General features: G+C 45.1%; 1 protein-coding gene across 1 annotated transcript; it reads right to left on the bottom strand.

Moving 5' to 3' along the window:
- Positions 1-4640: 4640 nt before the first annotated feature.
- On the bottom strand, positions 4641-9499 carry LOC311520269 (trypsin I-P38-like; the record flags this gene model as incomplete). The annotated part of the gene is given in 6 exon segments (XM_084627635.1): positions 4641-4790; positions 5830-5975; positions 7303-7450; positions 7454-7556; positions 8847-9015; positions 9460-9499. Coding segments are annotated over 6 exon segments (756 nt in total).
- Positions 9500-11333: the final 1834 nt, after the last annotated feature.

Genomic DNA, 11333 nt, shown 5'->3' with positions numbered 1-11333 from the left:
TCCAATGACCCAAAAGTCTCTGTCCCTGGTTAGGGCAGCCCCAGAGTTCAAAAGTTTATCTGCGGAGCTTTACCTCCCAACCTGGGTGGAGATGGGACGGGGGTAAGAGGCACCTTACATGATCTGAAGCTGACCGCCCCACAGCTCCATAGGCCTTTGCTTCGCTCCGCTCCACCATCCGCTCCACGAACTCCTTCGCTCAGCTCCACTCCGTGGCCCACAAGCAGCTCCCGCCGTCCCACGAACTGCTCCACCAGCCGGTCCACAAACTGCTCCGCGGCCCACAAGCAGCTCCCACCGTCCTACAAACTGCTCCACCAGCCTGTCCACAAGGCACTCCAGCCATCCCACAAACTGCTCCACAATATATCTTCAGGCTCCCCCACTACTTAACACAACACTCAGTGATTTCAGCTCTTAGTCAGTTCAGCTCTCTGGTGAATTCAGCTTGCAGTAGGGGAGCCTCAGTGCTGGTGCACTATTAGCCCAAAGTGAGCTCAGCAGCCTGTAACTAGACTCCTAATGGAATCAAAATTAGCTCTGATATTCCACAGTGGAGAGAGGAGGAAATGCAATTAGCATGTAAGGCCCTCACCAAGGAGCCCATGCCACTAAGTATTAATACTTGTCCCCAGCCTCTGTCCAGTCACAGAGTTTTAAAACCCATGACCCTTGCCTAGTGAGTGCTACTTAGTTGATGGTGAGTCCCTCCATCATAACAAAAGGCCAAGTACAGTTCCAAGCACAGTTCCCATAATCAGGGTAATAACAATTTATTCTTCCTGCCCCAATAACAGAGACACTGGGGATCCCACAGCAGCCAAAGTGACCATTTGGGCAGCTATGGCCTCATTCTAGGCGGGGTGGGTGTGCCTATGCAAATGAGATCGGCCCCTGAAGTTCTTTTCCACAACTTGCCACACCTCACCACCAGATGTCAGGGTGGAGCTCATCCTGACACTACTTACATATAGATTTCCCCACAAGGGGCAGAGCAGACTGCAACAACTATTGTGGGATATCTTTGCTCAGCATGGTCGGCAAAGTGCTTGCAATGGTCCTGTTGAAAATATTCCAAGTCCTTGCTGAGAGAGTCTATCCTGAGAGCTAATGTGGGTTCAGATCTGGATGCTCCATGACTGATATGTCCTTCACATTATACTTGTTGCAAGAAAAAAAGCCCTGAACAACAGGCACCTATGTATGTAGCATTTGTTGACCTACAAAAGGTCTTCAACATGGTTAGTGTAGGAATGGCATCTATAAAGTCGTGTTGAAAACTGGCTGACCACAAAAGGTGCTCTCCCTATTCAAAAAGTTCCACAAGGGAGTGAAGGCAACATCCAGTATGAAAACGAAACATCATCTGACTTTAGTATTGATACTGGTATGAAGCAAGGCTGCATCTTAGTGCACAATGGCTTTGGCGTCTTCTTCTCTGCTCTTTTTAAGTATGCCTTTGGAAATGATCAATCTGGCATACTAACTGAATCGAGGATGGACGGCAGCTTAACATCAGACAATTCCAGAGCAGAAGGCATATTACCCAGCTCACTATTCAGGATCTGCTTTTTGCAGATGATGCTTCATTCATCTCTAATTCACCTGATGAACTTCAGGTCATGATGAACAAGTTTTCCAGTGCATGCACCAAATTTTGCATAGTAATCAGTATGAAGAAAACAGTTGTCATGTCACAAGGTACCAATATTCCACCTAAAATCTATGTCAATAATGAAGTTCTGGACAACATGGATCACTTCTGATATTTTGTCTCAATTATCACCAGCTCACTTAACCTTGATAGGGAAGTTAATGCTAGAATCGGCAAAGCTTCTGTTCCCTTTGGCAAACTTACTTCACATATTTGGAATAACAAGTTGCTAACCCTGAACACAAAGGTGTCTTGTTTATCCAGCTTGTGTCCTTAGTACCCTTCTTTAGAGTTGTGAAAGCTGGGTTACATACTCCAAGCAGGACCAGAGATTGAACAGTTTCCACCTCCACTGCCTTAGAAAAATCCTTGTTACTTGGGCCCAACAGATCACCAATAATGAGATCCTTGAGAGAACTGGCCTACAGTCTATGCAGACTTTGCTGCATGTTCACAGGCTTCACTGGTTGGGACACGTGGAACGCATGCCTCAAGACTGTCTGCCAAAGGCTGTGCACTATGGCCAACCTGGCTGCCATGCAGAGGAAGGCCAAACCTCCGATACAATGACAAGGTCAAGCAAGGCCTCAAGAAATGCAGCACTCCCACTGACCACTGGAAAAATGCTGCACACAATCATTCAGTCTGGAGAAGCTGAGTTAAGACTGGTGCAGTCACCATGGAGAGCCATCAGAGAGCCAGGCTGAGGGTCACAGGCGAGCGGGGAAGCAGAGCTTCAACTTCCGTCTGGCGAGTGGGCAGGTGGGAAGGTTTGCCACTCACGCATCGGGCTCTTTTCCCATACCATTGCTGAGCCCTACTGATGGACTGACTTTGTCGCGTCTCATTGCATCTGTCAAGAGGTTGGAGAGCCATGAGCAATAGGTGGTGTTAGTATTGTACACTCAAGTGATGGCACTCTTCCCTCATCCATACTGTGCTGCAGGGAGTGTTGAGGGAGAGTCAGTAGGGGGAGCTCTTGCCTCAGAGTCAGCACTGACCCTGTATTCGAGCATGATACTAGTGAGTACAATGCTATAGGGGCTACTACTTTCAGATAAGACATAAAACCAAAGCTCTGAGCATTCAGAGTCATAAGAAATCCCACAGCACCTTTCATAACCAGAGGGGGATTAGCCCTGGAGAGCTGGATATATTCCAACTCAGATAGGTCCCTTTTACCACTGTATGATGCCTGCTCTATGTGGCAAAGTCAGGCTGGATAGCTGCCGGAGGGTCTGGGAAAACAGGTATGTTAGCCCAATAATGCTAAATGCTTTTCCTACAGGTTGGTGAGGGTTACTGTTAGGATATAGATATTCAGGCCTGTCTGTAAAGGCCTGTACTCTAAGAATGTAGGTATATGTTTATCATTTAGCTAGTAATAGAGGTATACAAGAAAGAATCTGTGTAAGGGCCTTCTCTCACTGTGACAGTCTGAGGCCCTGTTCTTAGGCTAAGGCCTTTGGCTAAGCAGCAGAGGCAGCCATAAGCTGGGAAGCGACCGGTCACATCCTCACATCCCGAACTAGTCAGTATGGGGCTGTTAGGAAGGTGATCTGATCTATCACCTCCAGAGAAAGGGAAGAGCCTAGAAAATGTAAAAGGAAATTTAGGTTGATAGTTTTCTGTTTGGTAAGAACTCACTTATCAATAGACACAGCTGGGAAACCCTTATGTCTTTATAGATGTGGTGGTGAAATTGTCACTTCTGTATTGTTTTGTCATTATAGTTCCCACTTTGCTATTATTTGTATGGTCTCTGTCTGGTTCTGTGATTGTTTTTGTCTGCTGTATAATTAATTTTGCTGGGTATAAACTAGTTAAGGTGGTGGGATATAATTGGTTAGCGGATTGGTTAGTTAAATTTCAGTAGAATGATTGGTTAAGGTATAGCTAAGAATATTATTATATAAATGAGGGGCAAACAGGAAGTAAGTTGGGATTCAAAAATAAGGAAAAAGGAACTTGGATTTAAACTTACTGGAAGTTCACCCCAATAAACATCGAATTGTTTGCACCTTCAGACTTCGGGTATTGTTGCTCTCTGTTCATGCGAGAAAGACCAGGGAAGTGGGAGAATAAAGGAATAAGCTCTCTAACAGTTACTTCAGGACAATTAAGGACAGCTGAGTCCAATTAAGGGCTGCCTGAAACCTGTTAAAATGTCTCTCCTGGTGCTGGTGCCGGTGCCGGAGCTGGTGCCAGTGGGGGGACAAACTGCTGCAAGGCTGGAGGCAGCAGGAAGATAGGCTTCTCCAGTGTGAGAGACTGCGCTCCTCCCCATAGGGGAGACACCCAAAATCCAGTGCCTGTTTAGGGGAAGGACTGACACCTCGGGGCCAGTGACAGGACAACCCCTTCCAAGGGGTATTCCCCTTTTGTTTTGATGCGTTCTAGACTTTTTCCCTTTGTTTGGCAGAGGAGCACTCCTCAGGCCTGCTCTGAGGCCTACCAGGAAGGCTCTGAGAAACAAACCCTGAACAGGGAAGACAGACACGCTCTAGAGTGGGGGCTGATTTACCCCAGGCCCTGTTCCTGCCAGAGGAGGGAGCGCTAAGTCTGGTGAAGCAGAAGAGGTGCCTTGCCACATCTATTTTCACTTGGATAAAGTTTTCTTCTTCAGCTGTTCTCTGAAACAGTTGTGCCGCATTAATTTGACTGAGTGCTATTAAACTGCTTCTGCATTCCACTCCAGAAGTGGTTGCACTTCAATACTGGCTGAGTGAATCCTAGAAATACAGACAGTAAAGCGTTTTGAGACCCTTCCATCTGGAAGGCACTACAAAAATATGTGATTACTTTTGTTTTCAGTAAGGTTACCAGTTCCCATGTAGTATACCCAAGCAGAAAAACAGCCAAAGACCATTTATACAAACACAATGTTGCATCAAACTCTATTTATTCCATAGAGTTGGAAAGTCTCATATATGGCTGAGGAAATGGCGTGTGGAAGATAGTACTGGTCACATGACATGAGAGAATCTCAGTTGGTAGCGATGGTATTTTGGATCCAGGAGACATAGTTGCACACTTTAGTGTAGAACCCGGGGTAGCCTTTCTGTGCACAACCAATTCCCCAGAAGACAATCCCTTGGAGTCTCCCATTGCAGACTACTAGGACACCGGAATCCCCCTGCAACAAAGATTGTAAAATGGTGTTTAGCAGGCATTACAATCAAGAGGGGATTCTGCCTTTTTGACAAAGCAACAGAGATACTAAGTCCTTTTGGTGGCTTATGAGAAAGTCTAGTAATGAGAGGGGCAGTTTGATAGTGCTGATCTCATGTCAGCCTTGATATCACATTTTAAGTGAAAGGTGCTAGATGAAAACCCCACAGGATGGGAATGCTCTGTTTATTCAGAGGGGAAGTATGGCACAGACAGCTTCACACAAATCCACCCTGTCTCATATTAATGTGCTGTGGCCTGGAGACACCATATCTAAGTGCCAAAAGGGAATTTGTTTTTCATGGGTTAGAGACAAAGGACAATCTGCAGGTTAGTCATCCACATACTGATTTGCAAGCTCCCATTGACCCCAAGATAAGTTGAGCTGAAAATTGGGCTATCGAATCATCCTGTGTTTCAGTGTCCCATCAGTACATATGAATTCTGAGGATCAATCCATTCATGTGTTCTGTCGGGCTTAAATATACATGATGATACGTCCCTCAGAACAACCTGCAGAGCCAACATTTCTAAAGTGGGCATTGATTTGGATATCTCCACTTTGGGGACCCACCTCAAGACACCTTGATACTGATTTTAACATATGTTAAGCATCTGCATCTTTTAAGGGCTTGAGTTGGAGCAGCAGGTGTTCACCGCCTCTGAAATCCAGGGCCAAGGAGTCTCAAGTCTGGCATCAAAAAATGGAGGCATTCAAAATCCATGACTAACATTGAAAATTTTAGTCTAACTAAATAAAAATCAGTCCTTGGCCTCTGCTGAGACTGCCAAGAATGAGGCCAAGAAGCACCACTAAAAATGGTTCATTATGAGGTGAGGACAAGTTTCCAACTAGGAAACAGACCAAGAGTCAGCACCATATCAGCCACCAACATATTTCAGTCCTTCAGGCAATAACTAACCATGTGTGATGCCTATTTTGCAGAGGGTTGAGTGGGGGTGGAGGGTAGAGACAAGTGAGAGGTGTGGGGGAGCTATTTTACCTGACAGGAATCTTTGCCCCCCTCCAGGTATCCGATACAGATCATGTTACTAGTGATTTGTCCTGGATAGGCACCGCTGCACTTGCTGGGGGACAGGACAGGAACTTTCAGGCACTGCAGGAGGTCAGGGTAGTTAGCAACAAGAACTGGGAGAAAATTAATAATGGAAATCCTTGAATTCACTGTGAAATTACAGCTGCCCTTTCAATAACTGGAATAGTGCCCTCTCTCTAAGTAGCATTTCTATCCCCTTGGCTTTTTCTCCAGCAGCTCCCAGCTTTCCCACAGGATCGTTATCATTGCGTAGGGATTCCCTTCCTCCAGAGGGATCAGAATCCACAACTGGGGATTTGTTCAGCCTGATCCATTGCACAGTTAATCTCTGGGTTCCAGAAAATGGGCAGCCAATTGGACTTAGAAAAGAGCATCCCAAAGATCAGAGGAAACCAGTAAATGGAAAAGACCAGTTGGATCACTCTGAGCCAGCTTCTGCACTGGAGTCATGGGTGGTGTGTAGCCTATGGATCAGTAGCCGGATACCCCAAGTGGATTTGGCTCATTCTGAGAGGCTGAGGGAACTGGGATTGTTTAGTCTGCAGAAGAGAAGAATGAGGGGGGATTTGATAGCTGCTTTCAGCTACCTGAGAGGTGGTTCCAGAGAGGATGGTTTTAGACTATTCTCAGTGGTAGAAGAGGACAGGACAAGGAGTAATGGTCTCAAGTTGCAGTGGTGGAGGTTTAGGTTGGATATTAGGAAAAACTTTTTCACTAGGAGGGTGGTGAAACACTGGAATGCGTTACCTAGGGAGGTGGTAGAATCTCCTTCCTTAGAAGTTTTTAAGGTCAGGCTTGACAAAGCCCTGGCTGGGATGATTTAATTGGGGATTGATCCTGCTTTGAGCAGGGAGTTGGACTAGATGACCTCCTGAGGTCCCTTCCAACCATAATATTCTATGATTCTATGATCCCTGTTCCTGCTCCCTGGGCTAGTGCAGGAGTTATATTGTAAAAATGGAGTTCTAATGTAATAAACTTAAATTTGAAATAAAATATTTTCCTCCATCCTTAGAGGTGTGGATAACCCATTGAGTTCACTGATCTCAGGGGGAACTGTGGGTGCTCAGCAACTCTCAGGATCTAGCCCATTGAATGTCTCAAATAATGGGGATGGAGGACTTCCTCCTGAATATCATAGAAGAATGTGTTTGGTGCTTCAGCCTGCCCCATGCCAATAACAAAGAACAAGAGAAAATCAAGGATATTAGAAGAGAACATATTTAAATCAGATAAAAGGCCCCTGCTCTCCACAGGCTTTTCCCTTTGAGCCATAATTCCCCACATGGGCTCTCTCTTCAAACCACCTCCCCTACAAGTGCTCTCCCTTCCCCATACTCTCTTCCCTGGGGCCCACCACTGGGTCAATAAATGTCTCCAGTGTCCTAGAGAAGCTCTACACTCCCAAAGAGCACTTACTGCCACTGCTGAGGGTGTTGCCCCAGCCAGAGATCAGGCACTGGGTGCCAGTGGCCACACAGCTGGTCAGCAGGGCAATTGTGTTGATGTAGGGTTTGAGGGTAGCTGCACTGGCCAGCTTGATGAGCATGATGTCATTGTCCAGCGTCTAGGGGCTGTAATTCTGGTGACAGATGACTTTGGCTGAATTAATGAACTGTTCAGTGCCTTCTCTGACTGCCAGGTTGTGTTCTGCAAGCCTCACCTGGATAGAGCTGAAAAAGAGAACGGAATAACAGCATCCTCACCAGCACTGTCACCATCGTTATTCATCATCATTATCATAACAACCCTCACCATCAGTATGGATATTACCACAACTACAGTTGCTGTCAACACCAGCACTAAGGTCTCCGTTGCTCTAGTTCAGTGGGCAGCTCTCTGGCGTCGAGTTCACACACCAGGATTTAGCTTAATACCCAATCCACAGTGCAGGGAAGTCCTGGGAGTACTGCTTTGGCTGAAGCACAACATGGGGAGCAGGGAGAGGAGACCTGGGTGATATTCTGGTTGGCCTACGCCTCTCTACACATGTCACAGAACTAGTGATGGTCAGCTAGAGTGACCAGATGAAATGGACAAAATATCGGGACACATGGGGGAAGCAAAAACAAACAAACAAACAAACAAAAAAAAACACTGGAGCTGCCAAAGCCGCAATATCGGAATGCGGGACAAAGAACTAAAAATCAGGCCAGTCCGGATTTTATCGGGACATCTGGTCACCCTATGGTCAACACATGGGATGCCCATTTTGCTCTGCTTTGCTATTCATTCATTCATTCTTTGTAAGTCCATCATTCCACTTTTTGCAACTTTGCTTCATGATCCAACTCTTACAAAGCCAGTTTCCTCCCTAAGGCAAAAAAGAGACTCCCAGAAACTACTAGACCACTGTAGGGCACTTTGATCTGGAGGGGTGATTCCAAGCTCAGGGAGACATTCTTGTGCTAGCTCTAATTGAGCAAGCATGCTAAAAGTAAGAGTGAAGCCATGGTGGTGCAAGTTGTGGAAGGCACTAGCAGCCCCAAGTATGTGCCTATGGGCTCGGGTGGGTAAGTGCTTGGGGGTGGCTAACCCTTCCTACCACTCACACTGCTACAGCCTCACTCTATTTTCAGCATGTACATCTCCTTGAGTTGGGAATCACGCCTCCAGCTCAAAGTGTAGACATATCCATCGATGGTCACCACGACAGGTGCCTCATGCTAGGGAAGATTCAGTACTAACGCAGAAAAAGGGTCACCCAGAACCGAATCATCACCTCATGCAGCAGGGCAATTGTGCCAGGCTGCTGGAGCACTGCAGTCAGTACTGACACAGAAACCAGAGCCTCTCCTGAGCCTCTCCAGAGCCTCTCTCCACTTCTTGAAGGACTGAGGCATTCCTTGACAGTCTCTCCTGACCCATGCTTAGTTAATCAGATGTGACACTCTCAGAGCCAACAGGGGCATTAGGGCTGCAGGGGAAGCAGTAGTTTAACAGCACAAATATTTTCTACTCACGATTTGTAGCAGTGAGCGGCTGAGACAACCCATCTGCTGTTAATGAGGGCACCTCCACAGAAATGGTACCCGATGTTCAGGGATGCCTGGTAGAGCAAAAAGTTCTTTGGGCATGTGTAGCCTCCCACGATCTTGTCATCATCAGTGTCATCAATGGGGAAGGCAAATGGGTGAAAGAAGAAGAAATAAATTAATATCCATCATGGGGATCATGGAGCCAGTCTGGATGAGGGGATTGGGAATGGGATATGAAACCTCTCACTTGTAGGATGCTGACTTTGCTTCAAGCTCAAGCTGGTGGTAGCCAAAAGGTCTCCACAGCTGATGGCTCTTTGTTGGTTGCTCTCTGAAATCAGGCTGTGGGACTCAATCAGTCCAGCTTCCTGTGCCATGTGTCCATATCACAATGAAACACTGTGACAATTAGCCAGTGGCTGATAGTCTCAGCAGGGAGGTCAGGATGTATGCATGTTTGGAGGTCAAGGAATATTGCACTAGTGTTGCCTTGACAATTTCGGGGATAAAACGGGACTTCACCCTCCAGCACTACAGAACCTGGCCCTTTTCATCACATCTAAACTTCACTGTAAAGTAAAATAAAAAATGAACTTACCAGCTGCTCCCAGAAAGGCTACAACCAGGATGTATTTCATGGTGTCATAAATATAAAGGAAGGGTAAACACCTTTAAAATCCCTCCTGGTCAGAGGAAAAACCCTTTCACCTGTAAAGGGTTAAGAAGCTAGGATAACCTCGCTGGCACCTGACCACAATGACCAATGAGAAGACAAGATACTTTCAAAGCTGGAGGGTGGGAGAAACAAAGGGTCTGGGTCTGTCTGTGTGATGCTTTTGCCGGGGTCAGAACAGGAATGGAGTCTTAGAACTTAGTAAGTAATCTAGCTAGATATGTGTTAGATTCTGATTTCTTTTAAATGGCTGAGAAAATAAGATGTGCTGAAAGGAATGGATATTCCTGTTTTTGTGTAATTTTGTAACTTAAGGTTTTGCCTAGAGGGATTGACAGAACAAGGAGTAATGGTCTCAAGTTGCAGTGGGGGATATTTAGGCTGGATATTAGGAAAAACTTTTTCACTATGAGGGTGGTGAAACACTGGAATGTGTTACCTAGGGAGGTGGTGGAATCTCCTTCCATAGAAGTTTTTAAGGTCAGGCTTGACAAAGCCCTGGCTGGGATGATTTAATTGGGGATTGGTCCTGCTTTAAGCAAGGGGTTGACTAGATGACCTCCTGAGGTCCCTTCCAACCCTGATATTCTATGATTCTATGATTCTCTATGTTTTGAATCTAATTACCCTGTAAGGTATTTACCATCCTGATTTTACAGAGGTGATTCTTTTTTACTTTTTCTTCTATTCTTCTTTTAAGAACCTGAATGTTTTTTCATTGTTCTTAAGATCCAAGGGTTTGGGTCTGTGGTCACCTATGCAAATTGGGGAGGATTTTTATCAAACCTTCCCCAGAAAAAAGGGGGTAATTTTTGGGAGGATTTTTTGGGGAAAGACGTTTCCAAACGAACTGTTTCCTAATAATAATAATACCTGTGTTAGATGTTTGGTAGTGGCAGCGAAAATTCAAGGGCAAAGGGTAAAATAGTTTGTACCTTGGGGAAGTTTTAACCTAAGCTGGTGAAAGTAAGTTTAGGAGGTTTTCATGCAGGTTCTCACATCTGTACCCTAGCGTTCAGAGTGGGGAAGGAACCTTGACACATGGTCTTCCTATGGATTCCAACACAACTCTGTAAACTAGAGGAGGGAATTGCTGGGTATTTATCTTCCTGAACTGGCCTTATCACGAGCCCAAGGATTTCACCAAAGGAAAATACACAATGGAAAGTTCGAAAACCCAAATTTAGGCGTTTATCAGTCACAGGTAGCAAAAAAGTAAAAAAACAAAAACAAAAAAACCCAGAGTTAATCATAAACTTTTCCTCAATTGCACAGCTATTTTTAAAATGATTTAAAAAGTCAGCCTTCAATTTAAAAATAAAATGGGAGCTTTGGACAATTTTTCTTTGATTTTATTCCAGGTTTTGTTAGTGCACTATTTACCCAGATCAAAGCTCGAAACCTTTTGAGATTCCTCGGCCTTTCTACAATGTACATTTTCTTTCCAGTAGTTAAAATTTCTCCATGTGGGGTTTAAGATCCTATAAATCAGAGTTGGAGAAGACCTTTTATTAGGTTGTCTCTTGTCCATGTCCTCTTTCTGTTCAATGCAGGTTTATTTTTATATAGTAGAACCTCAGATTTATGAACACCAGAGTTACAAACTGACTGGTCAACCACACACCTCATTTGGAACCAGAAGTACTCAATTAGGCAGCAGAGACAAATAAAAAAGCAAATACTATACAGTACTCCGTTAAATGTAAGCTATTTTAGAAAAAGGGAAAGTTTAAAAAAAAAGATTTGACAAGATAAGGTAACTGGTTTTGTGTTTGTTTCATTTAAATTAAGATGGTCAA

This window comes from Lepidochelys olivacea (genome assembly GCF_965140295.1).
Source record: "Lepidochelys olivacea isolate rLepOli2 genome assembly, chromosome: 1".
Taxonomy (NCBI): domain Eukaryota; kingdom Metazoa; phylum Chordata; order Testudines; family Cheloniidae; genus Lepidochelys; species Lepidochelys olivacea.
Note: the sequence above shows the minus strand (reverse complement) of the source record. Positions and strands in the feature narration are given on the sequence as shown.